Source organism: Sorex fumeus, unplaced genomic scaffold (genome assembly GCF_029834395.1).
Source record: "Sorex fumeus unplaced genomic scaffold, SorFum_2.1 ptg000054l, whole genome shotgun sequence".
NCBI lineage: Eukaryota > Metazoa > Chordata > Mammalia > Eulipotyphla > Soricidae > Sorex > Sorex fumeus.
In genome coordinates this window covers 741242-766736 of record NW_026606111.1, presented here as the reverse complement: position 1 = coordinate 766736, position 25495 = coordinate 741242, and the positions used below count along the sequence as shown (strand labels likewise).

The 25495-nt window shown below is 61.6% G+C and overlaps 1 protein-coding gene across 8 annotated transcripts in view; it reads right to left on the bottom strand.

The window, feature by feature from the left end:
- The window catches only part of CAMTA1 (calmodulin binding transcription activator 1), a 544421-nt gene that overhangs the window by 467595 nt on the left and 51331 nt on the right, over window positions 1-25495 (bottom strand). Inside the window, exon 4 of one of the 8 annotated variants that reach the window (XM_056125184.1) lies at window positions 23443-23719. The exons of the other annotated variants lie outside the window; for them this stretch is intronic. Coding sequence (XP_055981159.1) covers window positions 23672-23719 — 48 coding nt within the window. The 3' untranslated portion in view covers window positions 23443-23671. Of the gene's footprint in view, window positions 1-23442; window positions 23720-25495 lie in introns of those variants that run through there. 8 annotated transcript variants of the gene reach the window in all.

The window sequence follows — 25495 nt, the reverse complement described above, 5'->3', positions numbered from 1 at the left end:
CCCCTGGGCCTGGTGATGCAGGGAGCCCTGAGTTAACCCGTGCGGGTACTGGGGGGGAGGGGCTTGTCTGTTCTTGGGGCACGATGTGGATGCAGGACTCGAACCCTGGGCTCGCCCGCTCGTGGACAGCCTATCTCTGAACCCGCATCTGTCTTGTCTCCGGCGTGTGACGTGACATGTCACGGTGGGGACCCTCCCCCCGGCTCCCCCCCCCCCATGAGGGGACCGTCCTGGCTTGTGTTGGGCGAATTGAGCCTGTGTTTGACTCTGAGGTCACCAGCTTCCAGAACATTCTCGGCGCGGGACCACGTGAGGACTCAGGGCGTCAGGGGCCAGGGTCACAGGGTAGGAGCCCCTCGGAGCCCCCACACTGCTCTGTGCTGGGGTGTCCTCCTGGGCCTGCCCCACTCCCCGCAGGGCTTGGCCTGGGGTTCCAGAGCAGATGGAAACTAGGGAGGAGGCTGGGGGCCGAGCACTGTGGGGTTCCAGGCAGGAGACGCTGCACAGGTGGGCATCCCCGCGGCCAGCAGGGAGCCCGGAAGTGGGCCGGACACCAGGGGGTGCACAGCTGCTGAGACTGACCCTGAGCCCCCTCCCACCATGCCTCTGGGGGCATGTGGGAGCCACGTGGGGCTCACTGCGACATGGCAGCTTGGGGGCTCTTGGCACAGTGCTCCCTGGACTGCACCAAAGGGAGCAAACTGGGTGCCGTATCTCCCTCTGGCAGCCGACCCAGAGGTCAGGGACTCCCGTGTCCCCTCGCCGGCTGGGGCCCAAAGGTCTGCATCCAGTTTGGAGCTGGGCCCCGTCTCTGCCCTTCTGGCCCCTGAGGTGTCTCCCCACAGCCCCGGGGCTGGTCCCCATGGGGGAGTGGGGAGAGGAGGAGGATGCAGGTGGAAACATCGGGACGCCAGAGTCGCTGGGAGGGACGGGGCTGGAGCACTGTCCAGAGAGCAGAGGGGTGCAGAGCAGAGTCTCCGGCCAGCTCAGGGGAATGGCCCCCGCGCCCAGCAGGTGGACCCTGAGTGCAGAGCCGGCCCTGAGCAAAGGGAGGGTTTGCAGCGGGGGTGTGGGGGGAGCAACCGATGCTGAGGAAAGAGGGTTTCCCCAAGACCGTACAGGACGCGGTTCATGGCGTCAGCAGTGCCTGGACCCCGCTGAAGTGCTCAGGACCCCACCTGCACTCCCACACCCCTGGCAGGATACAGTGCCGCCGTCTCCGGGGGTCCCCAGAAGGGCTCAGACTTGCCAGGACCCCCACGCCTGCCCCCGCCACCGCCCCCCCCACCCCAGGACCTGCTTCTGGGCTGGGACACTCACACACAGTTGCGACCACGTGTCATGTTTCCTGACCCTGCGACGATGGCGCCACGGGCCCTGCGGCGAGGCCGGCCTCTGAAAACCTGTCCACGGGGCGTCCAGGGCAGGGAGGCCCCACACCAGCCGGCCAGCCTGCAGGGGGCAGCGGATGCCCCAGCCCAGGCTCGCCGGCACCAGGGCGTGTTGGGGTTCACCGGGAGCTCCTGGCATAGCGAGACACTACCTCCCACCACTTCCAACCCTTGCCTGGGCAGTGCCCGTCTCCCAGGGCAGCTCAGAAGAGCAGGCAGCGTCCAGCACCCTGCAGGGCTCCGAGGCAGGAGGTGTGGCCTTGGTTCCTGCTCTGGATTCGGGGCACCGCGGGATCCTCAGCCCAGGGGCTCAGGCGTCTTTGGCCTGTGAAGTGCGTGACTAAGGCCCGTGCACCACACACAAAAACACACACACACACTCACATACACACTCACACACACACGCTCACATATACACAACTCACACACACTCACATACACACTCACACACACGCTCACACACACACACTCACACACTCACATTCACACACACACACACACACACACACACTGCATGAACCTCCGTCCCCGCAGAGGCTGACGGGGCAGCGACCAAACTTCTTCCCAGGGCACTGCCACTCTGCACGCCACAGCCAGGAAGGATAGTGCACGGTCCCTTTGGGTCCCTGGCACCCCAGAGGGTCCCCCGAGCACCGCCAGGAGTAATTCCAAAGTGCAGAGTCAGGAATGAGCCCCCAGTAAGAGTGGGTACTGTCCATATACAGGGAGGAGCTCGGGCTACCCTCTGCGGTGCTCAGGGCTGGCTCCTGGCAGGGCTGGGGGACCATCTGGGGTGCTGGGATCGAACCCTGGTCAGCTGTGTGCATGACAGGCATCCTACCTGCCGTGGTATCACTCCAGCCCCTAGCCCCACATCTGTGCTGGCTTTGGTCCTGTGGGGAATTTCTTTCTTTCTTGAGCAGGGGAGTACACCCAGTGGTGCTCAGGGGTCACTTCTGGCTCTGTACTTGAGCCCTGTTTGCAGCTCCAGGCTCTGCAGGGGGCCTGTGGGGGTCCGGGCACTGCTCGTGGGTGTGGCCAGGGGCTGGCAGTGAGCAATCTCTGGGCTCCGCTGCTGGGGGGCTGTGGGGGGCGAGCACTTGGCAAAGGACCCAGTGGGAGGAGGCGGCCGCACGCTTGAGACCAGGCATGGCTTCCCAGAACAGGCACCACCTGTCGGACCGCCCATCCACCCAGCCCCCGGCTGGCCCGAGCCCAGGCTGAGTACAGCCCAAGAAGCACGGGGGGACAGAGGGGCTCTGACCACAGGGTGGGACTCAGAGGCCAAATGACTCCGGCCTACAGGGTGGTGGCCTACTGGACACCCAGGGGCACGTGGAGGGCAGAGGGCAGAGGGGGCAGGAAGGTGGGCACGGGCCACAGTGGGGCGGGAAGGCAGGCACGGGCCACAGGAGCACAGGCCTCAGGCATCTAGGCAATGCAACGCCAGCGCCCCTGGAAGATGCCCCAATGGGTCCCTCAGAGCCAGGCCAGTCAGTTCCCTGGGGCCTCCCCTCCCTTCATGACAGCTGCCCACACCCAGGCCGGGCGGTGCCTCGCTCTGTGCCGAGCCACTGGCCAGGCGTGGGGGTGGGGGGAACCTGCTCTAAGTCAGGGGCACCCCGAGGTCACTCCGACGTTCCTATTCCTCGGGCCACTTCAGAAGCCCGGAATGGGCCACCAGCAGGGGACAGAGCGTGATGCTGGGCAGATGGCCATGGCCACCCACGACCACAGCCAGTCACTGCCTATGACCACCCGCTGCCCATGTCCACTCCCTGCTGCCCCCACTGCCTATGTCCACCCCCTGCTGACACCCACTGCCCATATCAACCCCCTGCTGACCCCCACTTCCCATGTCCACTCCCTGCTGACACCCACTGCCCATGTCCACTCCCTGCTGACCCCCACTGCCCATGTCCACTCCCTGCTGACACCCACTGCCCATGTCCACTCCCTACTGGCCCCCACTGCCCATGTCCACTCCCTGCTGAACCCCACTTCCCACGTCCACTCCCTGCTGACCCCCGCTGCCCACGTCCACTCCCTGCTGACTCCCACTGCCCATGTCCACTCCCTACTGACCCCCACGGCCCATGTCCACCCCCTGCTGACCCCCACTTCCCATGTCCACCCCCTGCTGACACCCACTGCTCATGTCCACCCACCCTCAACAGCCCCCAGGCCTGCAGAGCACAGTCCACACAGGGCAGGGACATGAGGCTGTGGGCAGCAAAGGCGCTGCGGACAGCAGAGCAGAGTGGGCAGCAGGGACACCACCACGGGGGGGTGGGGCTGCGGTCAGCAGGGGTGCTACGGGCAGGGGTGTTGCTGTTGGGTAACACTGGGTTGTCCTTGCTCCTCCTGCAGGGAGCTTGGGTTTACTGAGTTACTCCCACGACAGTGCCCCTGAGGCACACCCAAGTCCATCAGGCACTGCAGCACTGTCCTCCCGTTGTCCATCCATTTGCTCGAGTGGGCACCAGTAACAGCTCCATTGTGAGACTTGTTGCTACTGTGTTTGGCATATCGAATACGTCACGGGGAGCTTGCCAGGCTTTGCCGTGTGGGCGAGATCCTCTCGGTAGCTTGCTGGGCTCTCCCAGAGGGACGGAGGAATCGAACCCGGGTCGGCCAGGCCATCCATGTGCAAGGCAAATGCCCTACCGCTGTGCTATGGCTCCAGCCCTCCATCAGGCGCTATAACCTATATTGCTTTTCTCTTTCCTTTGGGTCACTTGCATGGTTTAGCAACGACCTTTTTGTCTAGACACAGGAAGATGGTTGATGCTATGCTGGGTAACATGGGAGTTAATTGACTCCAAATCATCTTTTTCTCCCGGGAATCCATCATATTTACCTGACATAAGCCTCAGTTGCCCTTACTTCCTAACACCCCCAAAAGGAGGGTCCAGGCAAGGGACAAGGATGTACCCAGAGCAAACCACAAGCTACCCTGGCATCAGAAAGACACGCTAAGTACCCTAGGAAGTATAATAAGAGGATGGTCATGGGACAAACTCTGTCGTGACCCCAAAAGAAGTAACTGAATAAGGACCCTGCTGGGCTTAGGGAAGACTCACCTGGCCTGAGAACTGTGGTCTGGGATATATAGCGAGATGTCCTCAGAAGAGCCAACCTTTATTTTTTTTTTCTTGTTGCTTTTTGGGTCACACCCGGCGATGCACAGGGGTTACTCCTGGCAGTGCTCGGGGGACCATATGGGATGCTGGGAATCGAACCCGGGTCGGCCGCGTGCAGGGCAAACGCCCTACCCGCTGTGCTATCGCTCCAGCCCCAGAAGAGCCAACCTTTAAGCTTAATATGTCTCTTACTGTGTTCAGACAAAATAACTGGAAATATTGTAAGAAGTAAATTTACCATGATTAGTTAGATTACTAGCTGAGGGAAGGAGAAAGCAATCCACCCTGGATGGAATCCCGCCCTTGAGCAGATCTCTTAGTAATCTGGAGTAACCCTCAGATGAGATTCTGTCCTTGAGTTGATCCCCTAGAACTTCCCCTGAAGGAGGGGCGTTACCTCTGCTTGTCGTTATGACAATGTTTGCCCCCACCGGTGTGTACCCCCACCCCTCATGACTGCGACATAACGGCTGTGAGGGGAGAGAGGGAACTAGACGAGAATTAGGAGGACGGTAAGGAGACGAGGATGAGGGACCTCTGATGACTGGGACAACAACCAGAAGTATGACTCCGACTGTAATGTAAGGGGAGAGGTCAAATCTGCAATTGTCTGCTTATTGCAGCACTTTTTACAAAAGCCAGAATCTGGAAAAAACCTGAATGCCCAAGAACAGATGACTGGTTAAAGAAACTTTGGTACATCTACACAATGGAGTACTATGTAGCTGTTAGAAAAGACGAAGTCATGAAATTTACATACAAGTGGTACTACATGGAAAGTATCATGTTAAGCGAAATGACTTAGAAAGAAAGGGATAGACATAGAAAGACTGCATTCATCTGGGGAACATAAAGTAACAAAATAGGAGACTAACACCCAAGAATGGCAGAGATTAGTACCAGGAATTTTACACAATGACCTGGAGGCCAACCACAAATGCTAGGGGAAAAGGGAGCTCAGAAAGAGAAGGGAGCACCAAATAAAGGGTGTTGGGAGGATCCGCCCAGGATGGGAGAAGCATGCTGAAAGTAGACTATTGACCAAACATGATTGCCACTCAATGCCTCTTTTGCAAACCACAGCACTCAAAAGGAGAGAGAGGGAAATGCCCTGCCACAGAGGCAGGGTGGGATGGGGGCTGGGGGTTGGAAGAGATACTGGGATCCGTGGTGGTGGGAAATGTGCACTGGTGGAGGGATGGGTGTTTGATCATTGTATAATTGAAACCCAAGCACAAAAATGTGTAAGTCTGCAACTGTACCTCATGATGTCTATTAAAAAAAAAAAGCTAAAAAAAAATTTTAAAAATGGATTAATAAAAAAACTACTTAATGTAAAAAAAAAAAGGGAGAGGTCAAACTACGCAACGTGGGGTGTGCAGTGCAAGGGGGTCTGATGCGGGTTGTGTATATGCCATGGCAGATGTACGGGTGCAGCCTGTGTCTGTGTGCGTGTGTGTCTGTGGTCGGGGCCCCAGTGTGGGAGAGGCAGTGTTTGTGAGGAATGGGCGTGGGGATTGTACAGTGTGTGACGTGCGCCAGGGAGTGTGCGTCCGGCACATGCTATGTGAGGGGAGGCAGCACGTGTGTGTGTGTGAGGTGTGTGCAGTGCGGGCTGTGATGCTCCGTGTGGTGTTAAGTGGCCCGCGCAGCGTCTGTGGCTTGTGTGCAGTGTGTGGTGTGCAACACGTGCGCCGTGGGCAGTGCGTGGTGCGTGAGCTGTGTATGCCGTGGAGTGTGTGTGTGCCATGTGGGGTGTGCATCTAGTGTGGAATGAGTGGGCCACGTGTGCTGTGCTGTGTCATGTGCTATGCGATGTGTGCTGTGCAGGGTGTCATTTGGGATGCACACGCAGGCCATGCACACAGCCCAGCTAGCCCTGTGTACCCCTGGGGCCTCTGCCCCCCTCCAGGGGCAGCGAGGGGTGGGGTTGCGGGGGGAGAGGGGCCCCATGGTCCCCCGGCAAAGGGCATCTCTGCACTGTTGCCCAGTGTGAGTGTGGGTGCGGCCGCGGCTGAGGTCCTGAGTGTCCCTTGGGCCCTGGGGCTGCCCTGGCTCTCGGTTCCTTGTCACCATCCCGCTTTTCCTGCAGTGAGGACAGAGCTGGGCCCGCAGCAGCAGGTCACGGCACAGCCCGGGGTGGGGGAGGGAGGCGGGAGCCTGCCAGGGAAGCACTTCCACCTCCGGCCCCTTCGGCTCCTGGGGTACCTGGGTCCCCACATTCTCTTCCAGGGACCTGCTGGGCCCCAGGGAAGCCACGGAAACCCTCAGAAGCAGGAAAGCACCAAAGTCAGCCTCGGGCAGAGGACCGCAGGGCTGCCCCCCCCAACCCCACATGCGGGCACAGCACCTTAGTGTGCCCTAAACTCAGAAAGGGCTCCCTGTCCCCGGACTTTGCCCTCTCTGACTCTGGGGGCACAGGCAGGTTCAGAAGCAAATAGCAAATGTCCTGTGGCCAGCATCACAGATCAGGTTCCCCAACAGTCCCTGATACCAGGGACAAGGACTTCAGGCCCGGGTCACAGCCACTGGGGCCCGGGGACCTGTGGGACACCCTGCCGGGCAGTGCTGGGCCACCTGAGTGGCCAGTCACATACCCAGAAGCAGACAACCTTCCTGTCCTACGGGGCAAATACTCTCGGGCTTGGAGAAGAAACCCCACGAGAAGCGCAAAGGTCACTGCATCAGAGGTGATGGGAAGTTGGGGCCGGAGGTAGCACAGTGGGGAGGGCGCTGGTCTTGCACGGACACACCCAGGCCTGATCCCCGGCATCCCATATGGTCCCCGAAGTCTCACCAGGATTCCTGAGTACACAGCCAGGGGCAGCCCGAGTATCACTGGTGTGGCCTAAAACTAATAATAATAATAATAATAAAGACCGCTCGGATCACACTGCCGCACTGGGCTTGGTACAGCCCCGCTGAAGGGACCCCAAGCCCAGCTCAGACTGGCTCCCAGAGAGGAGGCGCCCACGCATGTCCAGTCAGGCTGGGGGTCCGGGTGTGGGTGGGAGCGAGCAGGTCTGGGGCACGAGAGCAGACCCAGAGAGGCCACCAGCCTCTGCCCTGTCATGGACAGACCCCAGGAGACACCAGGCCCCGGGCGCGGGGCTGCACCCAGCAGAAGAGAGGGCGGGGCACCCCGTGGCACTGCGGGGACTCTGAGTCCTCATCGTCCCTGCGTGTCCCCAGCTCCTGGCAGCAGCCCTAACTGGACTGAGAACAGGCTGCGCCCCCTGGCCCCAGGCCCCCAGGAGAGGGAAGGCGGGCCGGCTTGGGGGGGCTCCCTCCCCCCCTCCCCTGGAGAGCAGCTGCCCGCCCGCCAGTTCCGCACTTCCATCCCCCCACCAAGCCCTCAAGAGCTGCTTTCTCCCCTGAGTTTGTCACCATTTAAGATGTTGTGCTAGTTAGCAGTAATTATGTAAATGTAGGCGGCCCTTTCTATTTTTAAAAGGGAACTCCATTTAGCGTTCTTACACCCTGGAATGTTGGAAACAGGAGTCCAGCAATGTTTGCACTCGGCTCCATGTTTGTGCGGAGTTAAATACAGGTTTGGCAGAAAGCGGAGCGAGGCCAGCACGGCCTGTCCAGGGAGAAAAACCCTCCAGCACAAACAGCGGGTGGACCGAGAGCTAGCCCAGGTGGGAGGGGAACCGTGCCAACTCTTCAAAACGGGACCACATGCACACACGCGCGCACACCTGCGCACACACACACCACAATACACACATACACACACGCACATGCACATGTGTACACATGCATATACACACATGCATACACACAAACACATGCCACACACATGCAGACACACATACATGCCAGACATACACACATGCATACACACACGCATACACGCACACATGCACACGCATGTATACATCTACATACGCACAAACACGCACACACACCACACACTTGTACACACGCATATACACATGCACACACACGTACACACATGCCACACATATGCAGACATACATGTGTACACATGCATATACACACATACATACACACATAAACACATGCCACACACATGCAGACACACATACATGCCAGACATACACATGCACATACACACACGCACACACATACACGCACACATGCACACACATGTACACATGCATACACATGTACACACATGCCACACATATGCAGACATACATACATGTGTACACACGCATATAAACACATGCAGACACACATCCACACATGCACATACACACACGGACCCGCATGAACACATACACACATACCCAAACACGTGCACACATGCACACGTATGCACACATACATGCACACACGCATACATGTACACACATACATGCACATATACACGCACAAACACACACACGCACACGCAGACACACACATGCACTTTCCACCCCTCCCTCCACGCCGACCACCCGTGAAGCTCCCCCAACTCTGCTCCAGGCCCTGTCCCGGAGACAAGACTTCCCAGGAAGCCTCCTTCACGGTTGGAGCTGACCCACAGAACTGAAAACACAAGCCAGCTCCAAGCGACTGCAGGTGGGTTCGGGCACCTGCAGCCGCCCCGCTGACTCACCTGGGCCAGGCGCAGGCCCTGCCAGTGACGGCCAACGCAGGGCCTGCCGGCTTCCCGCGAGTCGAGTCGACTGCTCCGGCGAGCAGGGGCGCCAAGGGTGGCCGGAGAAACACGAGGGAAACGGCGAGAGAAGGTTCTCGCAGCTCAGCCGACACCTGCATGACGGGCCCTGCGGGGCGGGCTGGCCACTGCCGAGAGCAGAGCCTGGGCCCCTGCAGTCCCCTGCACCCCTCGGAACCTGGTTTCGGGGGGAAGCGGGACAGACCTGGGCACCCCCGGCCGACCCCAGGACTGCGCCTGCTGTCTCGTCAGAACACAGACAACCCGTTGGGACAAACCGATGCTCCTGCCAGCCTGCGCCGGCCTCTCATCTGGAAAGGCATCTCTGCGGCAGGACGACAGCGTGGGGCAGTGACTGGCAGTGCGACCCTGCATGGACTTCGGGGCCTGGGACAGCCCTAGGGCTCACCCATGCGGGCTCTTAGCCAAGTGTCGCTGGGAGCAGTCCCTGGGCCCCCGTCACCCTCCCCCCTCCAATAAAACACACGAGAAACGGTGATGCCTGACGTTCACACACGCTCTGCCAAGCCCGAGGGAGATGCAGCCCAGGAAGGCACGGCCCACAGGGTGGGTTCCAGGCACTGCTGAGGGTCCCACCCCCTCCCCCGGGACAGGCCCAGCCTCTGGGGCCACATGAGGAGGCTCTGTGGGCAGCCCAGGCCAGTGCTGGGCACAGCTCTGACTCCAGAGCAGGCTGCGAGCAGGAATCACGTGTCCCGAGGTTCGGTGGGGGTTGGGGGTACGTGCCCGCATGCGGGGGGGGGGGGGTGGCCTGAGCTCACCTCCCAGCCCCCAAACACAGCTGGGGATGACCGGAGGATCTCCGGAGCAGCACACGTCCCTGACACAAGACGGGGGCTGGGGCTCAAGGGTGTGTCCCTGCAGGGAAACATCTAGAACAAGGAAGCCGCTCAGCGACCCCAGCAGAGGCCCCACATGGGCCTCTGGAGAGCTGCCCGCCAGCAGGGGGCACCGCAATGCCCCCACCAGCTGTCACCATGAAACACTTTCCCCAGGGACTGTCAGGGACGCTTGATGCCTCCAGTTGGAACCGGGGGATGGGGGGAACCGCTGGACGCCTTGACCCTCTGCCACGGTCCCACAGGTGTCCCTAGGAGAGCTGCCAGGCGGCCTCAGTGGCATCTGTGGGAAGGTCACACCCTCCTCTGATGCTAAACTTCTCGGAAGAGATAGTGGCTGCCTGAGTCCTGCAGGCGCACCTGTAGGTCTGCCCGACAGGGCGGCTGACCCGGCGACCAGCAGGAAGTACTGGGTTGAAGCCAGCGGGGACCACACACCAGGCCTGCCTGTCCATCAACAGTTGCTGTGACGTCACAGCCGGCTGGTGCCGGTGCCGGACGGGAGGCGTAGCTGAGCCCCGCGGTGGCCCCCTCAGTCCGCACCCTGTCTCCTTCCCTCACTGGGGACACGCGGGGGCCCTTCCCCGGCCTCCCTCTCCCTCCGGGCTCAGACTGGTGAGGAAACCATCTCTTGAGTCCCTTACAATCTGATCACGCTATTTGCACACAGGTGACATTTGGGCCCAGCCAGACCATTGGCATCCCTGGGGGCAGCCCAGGAAGTCTGTCTGCAGTTGGGAGTGCTGGGACCCGGAGCGAGACTGTCTCTCGATACTTGCATCTGCCAAGCCGGAAACTGGGACATGCCGGTAGACGCCTCATCGGGACTCGGATCCCGGCTACCAGCCTCAGTTTCCCAGCCGTTGGCTCCCGCGACTCGTTCTAATGTCGAGCAGCCCCACCCCTGGGGCAGGTGAGGATGGTCAGGACATTCAGGGCGCCTCCTGCCGCCAATTCCACACGGAGAGGAGGAATCCATGAAGCCCGGCAGCGCCAGGACCCCAGGGATGCCACGAGAGTGAGGCTCGCACAGGCGGCCGTGACCACGGGGGCTTGGCACTGAGCACGCAACGGTTCTGGAAGCAAGTGCGCTTTCCAAGAATTTTATTTTGGCTTTTGTGTTTTGGGGCCACACCCGGCGGTGCTCCGGGCTTAACTGCTGCTCTGTGCTCAGGGATCGTTCCAGGCGGTGCTCAGACCACACTGGGATGGGCTGCTGGGCTCAAACCCGGGTCAGCTGCGTGGAAGGCAGGCGCCCTCCCCGCTGTCCCATAGCTCTGGGTTAAACGACTTTGTCACTTGGAGGCGGGGAGATGCAGGCTTTGAGGGCACCCACTGGCCCGGGGGTGCCTTCCTCACTGCCTGGCCGCACCCTCTGGGCAGAGCCTGCGCTGAAGGGGGCTTCTCCCTCCTGTGTGCCCATCCCCAAGGCACAGAGAACAAGTGCCCGGCCAAGGACTGAGAGGGGAAGGTGGGATGGTCTCCGGGAGTCCTGGACAGCACCGCCCGGAGACCACCAACACCGGAAGTGACGTCCCAATCTTCCCCCGTGCAACCAATCAAGGTGGGTCTTGAATCCCCAAGAAACTGGGGTCCCCGCCAGCGTTAAGTTCCCCCTGAAGCTGGTTCCCAACAATTCACCCCCACCCAGGCACAGGTGTGGGCTCCAAGCCGGCCCCAGGCGAGGCTGATGGGTCAGAGTCAGGAGCACGTATGTGGATGGGCCTGGCGGGGGGAGGCCCTGGGCAGTCCCTCTCGGCCCGGCGCCCTGCGTGCCACCAGAGGGCACTGCGTCCTGCGGCCGCCCCTGCAAGCCCTGGCACACACCGGGCATGGCAGGAGCCTGGGGAGCTCTGGGATGCAAATCGTCGCGCCCAGCATGCGGCTGACGCAGCGCTGAGCGGTGCCCTCGGCATCACTGAGGCAGTTAAGAAGGGGGGTCCCCAGGGCCCCCCGCCCCCGCCCACACCGACAGGGGCACCCAGAAGCACGGCTGCTCTCCTCTGCCTTCAAAAGCCACTCGTCATCCAATTACCAGTGGGCAGTCCCCGTAATAAAATTATAGCCCAGTTTATTACTCGTGATTAAAACGTGATTTAATCTTCGTGCTGAAATCCTTGTAAGAATAAACAGCGGCTCCTGCGCCCGATGTGGTGGTGGGGGGGGGGAGGGACCCTGCACGACACTTATTTAACTCCCGTGACATCCCCTGAGGCCAGGAACGTCTGCCTCAACCTCACACAACTGGATCACAATCAGAGACTTTCCCCTTCCCCTGTCTCGGAGAATGAGAAACAGACCCGAGGGTTCTGGCTCGTTAACCACCTCCGGCAATCATTCCCCTCGGCTGGCCCCCTCCTCACGTGGGCAGACGACCCCCTGGTGCGGGAGCGGCAGAGGCTCCGGGGTTTAGGGCAGATGTGTCACACCTCCCGGGACTCAGGAAAGCCAGGGCTGAGCTCGCTGGGGCTCGTGGGGTGGGACCCAACACAAACGGACCCATCGGATGGCACTGCCAGGCCCGATGGCCGGTCCGACCCAGCGGTCGTTTACTCCCGGAGACGCTCCAGCCCTGAACCATCCAGGCCTGTGGGGGCCTTCCCGAGTCCCGGGAGGTGTGACACATCTGCCCTAAACCCCAGAGCCCTGCTCCGCGCCCCCCGGCCGCCACCCCATCCCCTGGTGGTCTGCGCCCTTGGCCCCCCGCCCCAGGCGACCCTGCTCTGCTCAAGTCATACCCAGGTGGGGTGGCAGAGCACTGCAGAAGGAGGTGCAGCCGCTGATGGTTCCCGCGTGGAGGGCTGCGGGGGGCGGGGAGGGGACCCTCTCTCGGGAGAGGTCCTCGTGGGTCCCTGTGGCCCCCGTGAGGACCACGAAGGGGCTGAGAGGGGCGTCGGGGCGTGGAGCAGGGCAGGGGATCAGGAGAGGCTGACCTGAGCCGGGGCAGGAGGCCGAGGCGAGGAGGACCCAGTGGGGGGCCACACTCTGTCCCCCTGCGACCCTTCCGGCCGCGCCCGTGAGCAAGTGTGTGCCGAGGGCCCGAAATAAACAGTGTAAAGTGGGTCAGGACCGCGCCTGCTATTTCCGTTGGCAACTGAAGAAAGTTTGCCCCATTTCCAAGGCCCGGAGTGGGGGGTGGGGAATGGACGTCCCCGCGAACACTGGCACCTCGTCGGTCCCCTACGAGGCTGTGCCTAGGGGCCAGCTCCCCAGGTGAGGGCACAGCCATCATGGTGGGTGGCTGGGGGTGCCGGGCACAGGCCTAATGTCCACGAGGCCACGCCACCTTCCTTTAAGGAAAAAATTTGGCGGCCACACCCAGCGATGCTCAGGGTGACACCTGGCTCTGCACTCAGGGATCACTCCTGGCAGTGCTCAGGGGACCATAGGGGGTGCTGGGGATCGAACCCAAGTTGGCCATGTGCAAGGCAGACACACACACATGCGCGCGCACACTCGCGCACACACACACACACACACACACACCCCGCTATCGCCCAGCCCCGTTTAATTTGGCCCCCAGACCAAATTAAACAGGTGCAGTTCTGAGATGATCAAGTTTCAGATTCAATCAACAGAAAAATTTCAGGGGAATTTTTTTTTTTTAACCGACTGTTCACATTTGGCAAAGCACTTCAGTTTGGGTTTTGTTTCTCTCTGCCACAGTGTCCCTGGGGAATGATTCCGTAGGAGCAGCTCTAACTCAGAGAACTGTCTCCACACACAGACCCGGGCCCGGCCCCCAGCACCTGCAGGAGCTCAGACCTCAGGTGGAGGGGGCTCTGGGGAGGGGCGGAGGTGTGGTCGTGGGTGATGCACTATGCACTTTATCCCCGTGACCCAGCACTGCAGGTATGTGGGGGGGGGGTGGCGGGGGGGCTTCGGGGGGCTGTCTGGCAGTTCCCCCAGGGAACCGGGAACGGATGGGAATACAGGCGGCGGCTGGTACCCACCCCTTGTGTGGGGAGTTGTGGGGGGCAGCCGCACAGAGGCCTCACGGATCTGGTGATCCGCCCCCCCCCCCCCCCGGGGTGAGTCAGCGACATGATTCATCAGCTAAGACACCGGGAGCAAACGGAAGCGCTCAGGGGCTCAAATGTGAATCACATGCGCTCTTTCCTCTGGCCCGGACCACTCCCAGGGACATGAAGGCCGCCCAGGTTGGTGGCTCATCCCAAGGGCCAGGATCGCTCCACCGGGGGTCCTGGGGGCCTGCAGTGCTGGGGGCCACGGGGTGCTGGCCACCGAACAGGGTCCCGCTGGGGACACACGCAGGAGCTCCGCCCACCGCACCCCTTCCCACGTCAAAAGCCACGCTTCTGACATCCAGTGACCAACTTCCCACCCAGCCATGAAGGCTGCAGCTTGCTGGCCTCCCGTCCACCCCATATCCCCTCACAAACCCCCCAGAGCGCTCCCGGTGTGCGGGCACGACCCGCAAGGAAAGAACCGCAGCGTGGCATGGCCGCAGCCTCACGGGAACAAGGAACTCGGGAAGGGGCCCTCAGCCAGCGTGAGCACAGGACGCAGAGGACGAGAGAGGGGCACCCCGACATTGTGGGGGTAGAGGGGACCTGGGGGGACCCCGATGGTGAGGCAGGTATGCAGAGTGCATGTAGAGCTTGGAGGTCTGCTGAGCCTCCCCCCCCCCCCCAGGAAATGGGTGGGGCAGAGGAGCGGGAATGGGTCCTTGCATACATCAGCCAGGCCCACCTGCACTGCCAGTCACGTGGACAGTGGGCATTTTGGGGTCACAATGGCAGACTGGAGGGACCCCAGGGGCGGGGGTGCAGGGGCTACACAGCCCCGTGGTTCCTTGACACTCCAGAGACGTCTGATGAGTCCAGGGCCAGGCCCAGTGCTGGACGCTGCCCCACGTGAGGCCGCGCCAGAGGCCAACGGGCAGAGAATGGCCAAAACACCCGCCCCCAGCCTCACGCCGTCCTATCAGAGAAGCCAGAGCGCCATATGGCCCCAGGAGGGAGTCAGCTGGCGAGGCCTCTGGTGGGAGAACTGGGTCCTCTGTGGCGTGTGTCCCAAGGCCGGAGGGGCGGCCCCAGGGACCTGGGCCGCAAGGGGCGCCCCAGTCACGAGGATTTACGTGTGAAAGTGACTTTACAGGCCAAACACCACCCAGCGGGGAGAAACGCCTCGAAATAAATTGCGACGAGGCCATTAATGTTCTTTTAATTTCTTGCTTAATTTCCAGTTCTTGGTATTCAAACACTTGCCCATCAGATGGAAACATTTTAATTAGAATAAAGAGTTTAAGGAAACTTATATAAGGAGCAGTGGTCGTTACTGCCAGATGGAGTTTCCCGAGTTCTCTCCCCGGCGACCCCTGCCCTGCGTGGGGGTCATGATGCCGAGAGGAAGGACGCGTGACGGTCCCCGGGAGCGGCACCTGCATGGCGTGGGAGCCCTGAGACCCAGCCCCGCGCCCAGCCGAGGGGCGGCTCAGCCCTCTGGGGGCGGGGGGTGGGGTGGGGGACGCACTCAAGGGACCTTCAGCCCGTGCTGACAGCCTCAGCCTGAGCAGGTCAGAACAGGCGCCCGACAGAAGCCCACACGCAGACAGGCCACACCTGCAGGGAAGGCTGGCCCCACTGCCCGCTCCGCAACGTGGCCCTTGTCGCCAAGGTCCTGCTGAGCCCTATGACCAGCGTCCAGACAGGGCCAGACCCCCAGTTTATGGCCACGGCCAGCCGGGTGGAGCAGCTGTAGGCGGAGCTTCAGTTCAGCAGCTCGATCCATGACGGGGGCGCCCAAACGCAAGACACAAACACCAATTCCAGGGGTGCTGGAGCCCTCCACTCACTTAACATTTCCGTTACGGTCCCAGAAGCCGTGTCAGGGTGCTGACCCAGGCTGGGCTCCAAGCAGCTCCCTGGGCCCCCAGCATGGCCAGGGTGACCCCCTCACGACAGGATAAGCCCCACTGCAAAGCAGAGAATGAGAAAGTGGGGGCCGAAGCAGCAGCCCAGCGGGGAGGGCTTTTGCCCTGCACACAGCCGACCTGGGTTCGATTCCCAGCATCCCATAAGGTTCCCCAGCATTGCCAGGAGTAATTCCTGAGCGTAGGGTCAGGAGTAACCTCTGAGCATCACTGGGTGTGACCCAAGAAGGAAAAAGAAAAAAAAATGAGAAACTGCCACGTGGGGAAGATGCTCTCCCCTCGGACCCTGGGTCTGAGGGTGTGTCCAGGCTGCAGGGCGCTTGCCTGAGCCCCACTCGGAGGGGGCTGCTGGGGTCACCGAGAAGACGGGCCGGGGCTCAGTGTGCAGGGGTGCGGGGTGCCTGCCCCTCCCAGGACCTCGAGTTGCATGACCCGGTCACCCCAAGACCCAGCATCTAGCGAGCGCTCAGAGCCTCCTGAGCTCTGGGGACGCAAGCAGGAAACCCGCTGCCAGGGGACGGCCTGTGGACCCAGGGGGCCTCGGCCGACAGGGCCCGCGCGGCCACGGGCTCACGGATTGTTCTACGTAACACTGGCTAGAGAAATGTCTGAAATGCAGCTAGCGTCACACCTCAGAGATGGTTTCACACAGCGCCGGGAACGACAGGCTGGCAGGCACGGCCCTGGGTGACCTCGGCCCCAGGAACTGGCAGCAGCAAGACCACCCGGCCATGAGGGTGTGTAGCACCCCCAGCTGTCTCCCTCTGCTCCATGCGACTTCCCGGCAGCACCCCAACCCTGGAGAAGCGTGACACCCCAGCCCCCAGCCTCCCCTCCTGGGACGTGCCCACACCTGTCCCGCCCCCCAACCCCGCAGCCGTGGGCCCTCAGTCTAGCACTGCACCCGGAATCTCTCCTGGTTCGCCTTGGTTCCCTCCAGCGGCCCACATGGGGCTGGGGACCCCGGTCAACAGTGGACTCCATCCTCCTGCCTCACCTGATGCCCATCACCCTTGGCTCCGACTCCCAGATACCCATCCCCGAGGGGCAGCCTCCCCACTGTCGCGGGGCATCTATCCTGATACCTGCAGTTTCCAGCAGTCCTGTGCTGCAGCCTGGGCACCGGGGTGTGCTCCCTGCTCAGAAACCATGCACCCCCCCAACTTTACTTCCACTAGGGCCCCCAAAGGAGCAGTTCGCACCCCCAGGGCAGCGGGCAGTGCTCTGGGTGCCTCCGGCCCCCAGCCAGTCCCTCTGGCCCCTCGCCACGCGGGCACCCTGATGCCCAGGGGCCCGCTCAGGCCCCGCAACGCTTCCTCCCCTGCACGCCGAGGTTGTCCATCCTGAGATGAACTGACCAGGCAGAAGCAGGAAGCAGAGCGTGGGGTCCAGCGCCCACCGTCAGCGCTGTCCCCTCTGTAACACGCAGGCAGCTGGCAGGGGCCCCTCACTCTCTCACTCGGGGTCCCCGGGCAACAGCAGCTGGGGGCGGGGCCCATGTCATCTCCCAGCGCCCCCCTGGGGCTGGTTCCCGAACTCAGAGGACAGAGCTGTCACCCGGACAAAGGAGAGGGAAGCTACACAGCCCGGCCCTGCAAGGCCCTAACTCACGGGTGACACCTTCCCCGCCCCGTCGCCAAGAACCCCACGAGCTGCACACCTGGCTCCGGGCCAGTCAGACCCGCAACAGTGAACCATGCTGCAGCACCACGGGCCACCCCCAGCCCTGCCAACCGGTGACAACCAACAGGGAGCGAGGCGCCTGCCCCACAGAGCCCTGAGCCCAGGTACCCCCGCCCTAGAGCGTTTATACAGGCAGACTAGCTTGGAAAAAGTCCCCATCAGCCCCAGCAAGGAACACCCTACCTCATAGAGTATCAGGTACAAAGGGAGCAGGACCAACCTACCCCATAGAGAGTATCAGGTGCCCGGGGAGCTGGACCACCCTACCCCATAGAGTATCAGGTACCCGGGAGCAGGACCATCCTACCCCATAGAGAGTATTAGGTACCCGGGAGCAGGACCACCCTACCCCACTCTCCGAGTATCAGGTACCCGGGGAGCAGGACCTCCCTACCCCATAGAGAGTATCAGGTACCCAGGGAGCAGGACAGGTACCCGGGAAGTAGGGCCACCCTACCCCATACTCAAGAGTATCCGGTACGCACGAAGCAGGACCATCCTTACCCCCCCCCCCCAAGTATCAGGCACCTGGGGAGCAGGACCATCCTATCCCACACACGAGTACCAAGTACTTGGGCATCAGGACCACCTTGCCCCATCCTCAGAGTATCAGGCACCCAGGGAGCAGGACTACCCTACCCCACACTCAGTGTATCAGATACCGGGGATCAGGACAGTTACCCAAGGATTATGATACCCTACCCCATAGAATATCACCCTGGGAGCTGGACCACCCTTCCCCACACCCGAGTATCAAGTACTTGGGGACCAGAACCACCTTACCCCATACTCAGAGAATCAGATACCCAGGGATCAGGCCCAGGAATCCAGACACCCTACCCCACAGAGTATCAGGTACTCAGGGATCAGGACCATCCTTCCCCACACACAGAGAGCAGGTACGTGGGGATCAGGACCACCTTACCCCACACAGGCACATGGGGTACTGGGTTCCCCAGATCAGGCCGTCTCCCCCATACCCGGCTCTGCCCCGAAGTGCAGACGAACCCTCACTGGTCCTGCCAGCACTGGCCTGAATGAGGGGATGAGGTGACAAGGTCACCACCGGCCTGAAGCCAAGGAAAATGGCGCACGCAGCCCGGCGCTCAGATGGTGACTGCAGGGCCAGCCAGGACACCTGGTCCCTCCACCTGGCTCCAAAGGGACTGCTGGGGGACCCCGAAAGCCACTGGCGGGGCTCTGCACATGCCAGCAAGGCAGGGGAAAGGCCGGTGGGAGGAGGCACCTCCCAGGACCCACTCCAGGCCAGCCCTGTCCGACTGTGTCTGCTCCCGCACAGGGTCCCGGAGACCCCCAGCCCAGGACGGCAGGAGCCTGTGTCCCAGCCACGGTGCTGAGGGGCAGAAACCCGAAAACCGGAGGCCGCACTCCGATTTAATACGGTGTTTAGCTGAGATCCCAAATAACACTTTGTCAGCTTCCGTGACCCAGCACAAAACCACACGCCTTGTGATCTCCAGCGGGCGGTGCAGTGCCCTTGACCGGGCCAAGCCCTAGTGGGTCGAGTTTCCAGCCTCGCCGGCACGGAGCCCGCCACCCAGCCGCCCGCCCCGGCCGACCCTGACCCGCCGCTGCCCGGGCAAGACAGAGAAGCCGGAGCTGCTGGGTTTGCGGACGTGGGGAGAAAAACCCTCTGCTGGCCGGGTGCTCCTTTAATGAGACTTTAATTACAGAGATCTCTGCACAGATCCATGGAGTCGATCAGCTCCGGTGCTCAGGGTGGGCAGGGGAGCCGCTGTGACGCCCGCCCGGTCCACCCAGCACGGCCCTCCTCCCCCGAGCGGGGTCTCCCTCAGGCCTGGGGAGGGGGGGAAACGTGGCAAAGTAGGGTGTCGGCCCAAAGCCTGAATTCCGCTCCTGACTCGGCCGTGGCCCTCCCCCGCATCCCGTGCTCCCAGGATGACCCCTCCCACCCCCTGCTGGGCATTGCAGCTAAATCCTGGGGCGCCCCCATGAGGAGGCAGAGGAAAACGGCAGACGCTGCCCCCTGGGGCCCGAGCACTAGCCTGGACCCGACACGGGGCTGCCTCGAGGGACCCCCAGAAGGGGCTTGTAGTCACCCGAATAAGGGTCCATCCCACAGCCTCCGAGCTGCCCAGGGCATTGGGCGTGGAGCCCACCTCAGGCCCCACCACATCACCCCAGAGCCCTGTGAGCCACCTCCATGAGGGTAGGCCAGGGCCTCAAGGGGACAGCTGGGAGGTTCCTCGGGGATCCCTCCCTCGTGAGGGCTGAGAGAAGGGTCTCCTTCAGGCCTGGGCCAAGGCCCGCGGAGAAGGGGCGGGGAGGGAGGGCGGGGCACTGACACCCACTTCCAGAAGCCCCCGCTTCAGACTGGGGTGCCCCTAGCCCCGGCCCACAGGCCAGCAAGCCTGTCCTCTGGCCTCCAGCATGCTTCCTGCGTGGCTCCTTCAGGCCCCGGGAGGCGCAGGGACCGGTGACTCTCTTCAGTCCCTGATACACGAAGGGGAAGGAAAGCGAGTCCCCAAGCCAGCGAGGACTCAGGAGCGGGAAACTGAGGCAGAGAAGGGCGAGCAGGATGGGGAGCAGTCCAAGGGGGGGGGGGCAATTCTGGAAAGCAGAGGGGGGCATTGGGAGGGGACAGCTGAGGGGGGCATCCTTGGGGGCTCTGACGGGGTCACTCCGGGACATCTACATCCATGGCCCTAGGGTCTCCCGCAGAACAGAGAACGGGCCAAAGCTCCAGGGAACCAAGCCGAGGGCCTGAGTCACTGGGGTGCGGACAGGCGGATTTGGAGGTGCCGAGGGGAGCAGAGAGGGGTGCGGGGTCACACAGCGCCCAGAGTGGCGGGACACGGGAGAGGAGTGGGGCAGGGGCAGTGGGGGAGGGCGCTGTGAGCCGAGATGAGGGGTGTCGTGCTGCACAGGGGTCACGGTGGACGGGGCCCTCGGGTGACGGTGGAAGGGGACCTGCTGGCTTCCGGGGCACCGAGGCCGCAGGGCCCGGGCAGACACCCACACTCTGCTCTCGGCGCCCAGAAACCAACAGTCCCCCGAGCCCACCGGGCACGAGCCGGGCCTCCGTGCCCCTCCTGCACCCAGACAGCTGGACCACAATGGGGAGCACTCGCTTACAGGACCCTTCCCGGGGCAGACGCCCAGGGGAACCGCGAGCCCCGGATCCGGAACTGAGTTGCTGCCTGAGTGAGGAGGAGGAGCCGCCAGCCACCAGCCAGGCCCCACGGCACCCCAGGGAGGCACCTTTCCGGCTCCCCAGAACGAGGGGCCTAATGAGCATCAAGACCCAAACCCCGGTTTTCCTTCCGGAACATGCACAGGCCCCCCGGGATGCTGCATGGGCCCAGCTGGGTGTCCGGGGAGGAGGAAGCGGTGCTGAGGTCCGCAGGGTGGGGGGACATGCAGGAGTTCCCCAGCACATGGAGCGGGGGGCGCCCCCCGGGCTGGCTCAGAGGCTGGGTGAGGAGCCAGCTGCGCAGGCAGAGAGGGCAGGGAGCGGAGCCAATGCGCCGGCGGGCAGCCACGGAGCCCCCTGGCGAGCCCTCGTCTCTCTCCGGCCGGGACGCTCCTTGGCACCTGGGGCGGTCACGGGCGCTGCTCTCCAGGGCCCCGTCCTGCCCTCAGCAGCCTGGGCCTCTCCAGGGCCTGGGGCTGTGGGCTGGGCACTCGGGCGCGTCGTCCTGGCCATGGGCTCGAGTTCGTCCGCTCTGGAGCTGGGCGAGTCTCTGGAGATGCTGGGAGGGCCACGGGCATGTCCCCGGGACACGACACCACCACGGGCACCGCGGGCGGCCCGGCCCAGTCCGCGCTCGTCTGCGCTTAACGTGCGGCTCTAAGGAACGACAGAAACTTTTACAGGGAGCAAGACACTTCCGAGGAGGAGGCGCGCATCCACTCCGGGCTCGGCCGCGGCGTCAGCTGTGTGCGTGAAAGCATCGGCATTAAACGTTAGCGCGCAAGAGGAGACGCTTAGGGACGCTCTTCTGCCGGTGGCCGCGCGAACGGAGCTCATGCAGCTGTTCTACAAACATGCTTTCTCGGGGCAGCGCACCGATTAACTCGCTTGCTTTTTGGTTTTAGACTGTGGGTTGTTTGGCTTTTGAGTAAGGGGTCTCTGAAAAAGAGGAATACAATGCAGCACGTGAGAGCAGCCGTGAAATCACACAGGGTCCGTCCACGCAACTGCCCGGTGCCGGCGCACGCCGGCGGCTACCGGCTCCCGGGCGTGTTGGGGCACTGCTCGGCCTCCACTTACGTCTCAAGTAAAGAAACACAGAACTCGGAGAGGAAAGAGGGGATTTGGAAATCAGGCAGCGGGGGGCGCCCCCGTCCATGACTGAGGTGACACTTTCCTCCCTCAGCAATACAGAGTGGAAAATGGGGGCAAGGTGAGCAGGAAGGGTGTGTGTGTGTGTGTGTGTGTGTGTGTGTGTGTGTGAGTGTGCGCACGCGCGTGTGTGTGTATGCGCACGCACGAGTGTATGGGAGTGGTGGTACAGGGGAGGGGTGTGTGTGTGTGTGAGTGTGAGACAGCAGTGGTACATGGACTGGTGTGTGTGTGTGTGTGTGTGTGTGTGAGACGGCAGTGGTACAGGGACATGGGCTGGTGTGTGTGTGTGTGTGTGTGTGTGTGTGTGACGGCAGTGGTACAGGGACATGGACTGGTGTGTGTGTGAGACGGCAGTGGTACAGGGACATGGGCTGGTGTGTGTGTGTGTGTGTAGTCAGGGGTACAGGAACATGGGCTGATGTGTGTGCATGCGCGCGCGCACACGCGTGTAGGGGAGCAGTGGTACAAGGGAGGGGTGTGTGTGTGTGTGTGTGTGTGACGGCAGTGGTAGAGGGACATGGGCTGGTGTGTGTGTGTGTGCGTGTGTGTGTGTGTGTGAGACGGCAGTGGTACAGGGACATGGACTGGTGTGTGTGTGTGTGTGTGTGTGTGTGTGTGTGAGTGTGAGACAGCAGTGGTACAGGGACATGGACTGGTGTGTGTGTGTGTGTTTGTGTGTGTGACGGCAGTGGTACAGGGACATGGGCTGGTGTGTGTGTGTGTGTGTGTGTGTAGTCAGGGGTACAGGAACATGGGCTGATGTGTGTGCGTGCGCGCGCGCACACGCGTGTGGGGGAGCAGTGGTACAAGGGAGGGGTGTGTGTGTGTGACGGCAGTGGTAGAGGGACATGGGCTGGTGTGTGTGCATGTGCACGTGTGGGTGTAAGGGAGCGGTGGCACAGGAGAGGGCTATGCATGTGTGTTTGTGTGTATGTGTGAGTGAGAGGCAACGGGTACAGGGACATGAGTTGGTGTGTGTGTGTGCACGTGTAAGGAAGCAGTGGTGCGGGGGAGGTGGGAGTGCACACATGCGCATGTATGTGTGTGCAGGGGAGCGGCGGTACCGGGGCGGTACATGTGCCTGTGTGTACATGTGTGTGCGTGTGTATGTATGTGTATGTGTGTGCGCAGGGGAAGGCAGTGGCACAGGGAAGAGCTACACGTATGTAGAAGAGCGGTGGTGTGGGGAAGGGGTGTGTGTGCGTGTGCGTGTGCACACAGGGGAGCGGTTTCACAGTGGAGGTGCGAGTGTGTGTGCATGTGTGCGTGTGTGTAGGGGAGCGGTGGTACAGGGGAGGTGCGTGTGTGCGCGTGCGTGCACGCGTGTGCGTCTGAGCAGGGGAAGGCAGTGTCACAGGGCGAGGCGCGGGGGCCGGGTGTGAGCTGGGTGTTATGGAGAGAGGCAAATGTGAACACAAAGCTTTTTTAACAGTTACAAAACATAAATAGAAAAGCAGAATATTCTGTGCAGGGAAATGCACTCATTAAACTTAAATTTTAAAAGGATGAAAACACAGATTACACTTTATTTTTAAAACTGAAATGAATTTTAATACAGAAAATGAAGACAGCATTTTGCAAATTTATCCCTCAAAGGGGCATCTCTATTTGAGGAAACCAGCGTGTTACACTTTGAGAGATGAAATGTTACAGCTCGTATACCGAAATTAAAAAATGAAATTAAATTAAAAAATGAAATGGTTACCAAGGTAATGCAGGTCAGGGGATCAAAGGTGAAGGGTCACACACTATTAAAAAGAAATCCGAAAGGACGGCTGCTTCCTGATCTCTGCAAGACAAAGGAGCGCCAGTGAGAGAGGGGCAGGGGCTGTCCAAGGCCTGGCCAGCAGACCGTCCCCCCCGCCCCCCGATGCCAGGCCCCCCAGAACCCCAACACGGTCACGGGGTGAGGAGAGGAGCTTCCCCCCTCCTCAAGGAAGGAGGCCCACAATCGAGTCTTTGCAAATTTGTCTCATCTGAAGTAGCTGCATAAAATCTCCATTATTGGAACATTTAGTATAACAATGTTCTAGAAGACAGCAATAAAGTGATACATGATAAAACAAACTGTGTAGCTCTATTAGGATCTCTTCTGCCAGGCACGCGGGGAGGAGGCCATCTAAGCAACAACAGCCGGTCCTACTGGAATCACACGGAATCAACAGAAGCCTGACGCAAGGCGCACCGTGTCACTCCCCGGGGACACGCACGTCCCCTCTGGGTGGTCTGGGCCACCCGGCCGGCCTCGCCCAACCCCGCACCCGCCAGCCCCGCCCAAGAGCTCCCGTCTGCTCTCGACAGCAGACATCTGAGTTTACCATGTTGAAAGAAAACTCCACAACTACGTACGGACGACAAAGAACAGGAAATTCTTTCTGGTGGCTTCGAGCAATCGATACATAAACTCCATAAACGCCAGCCTTCTGCTCGCGGAGTGAGTTTGGTTAGAGTAAGTGGCAGAGCTCATGCACGAGACAGCGTGTTAGCGCCCCAAGGCCGCTCCGCAGACCCGACTCTCCCCTCCCCGGTTCCGCAGCGACCGAGAAGTGAGCCAGCATCTCCTTTCCGCGGCCTGCCTGTCGAGCGTGAGGTCTGTCATCTGCGGATCCGTCGCCGGGAGGCACGCAAGCAATTCTGCACGCCACAGAAGGAATCGAGCCCCACCGCGCTGCGTCCCGCGGCCGCACCGTGAGTGCTCGGGGAGAAGCAGGGGGAGGGAAGGCAGCAGGGAGTTAGTGGGGGCTGGGGAGAAGCCTTTCCCGGTCCAGACAGGAAGGGCGCGTCCTCCAGATCAAGGCTCCTCGTTCCAAACATACACACGCTCGTCCTGACTTCTGACTTCCCGCACGGGGAGGCAGGGAGGCTCCCGAGTCCTCTGGAAACCCTCCGTTCCCTCGGCCCTCAGCGACTCCCTGCAGCTCACAGCCCCCAACCGCGGCTCCCACGGCAGAAGCGGCGATCACTGTCGCCAACCAGGCCCCGACACACCCTCGAGCAGCCGGGGCAGCGAGGCCGGCCCAGCCGGCGGACAGCGAAGGAATGTCCACGCAAGATCCTGGCCATTTTTTCACGAAGTCTGGTACTTAGGGCCCTGAGCTGGGCCCAGTCACAGCGCTGGGTACTGGCCCAAGGGCTCCTGCCAGGCCCCTCTGTCTGCCTGCGGCAACCACGGCTTGGGGCCTGCACAGCTCTGCATCCATTCCTGAAGCCTGGCACAAAATTTCTGGGGTCATGTAGGGCCCTTGGGGGTCCCTGTCCCTCCCGCATTTCTGCCTCTGGGGAAGGACAGGCTGGTGTGCTGCTGACCACAAAGAGGAAAGAGCCGGAAGTGCCTGCAGACCCCATTCTCCCCAAGGCTTCTACCGGAAACCACCTCCTGCCTCGAAGGCTGAGCACTGAAACCGGAGCCCTCCTCCAGGGCGGGCTGCCCACAGCCCCAGAGCCTTCGAACGCTCTCAGCTAATCCGGGTTGGTCCTGAAGGCAGGATTTTGGTTTCCTGCTGCTGAGATTCGTAGGTGTTGGGTAGACCCTCACGCAGGAGGTGGCAGCCGTCCCTCCCACCAC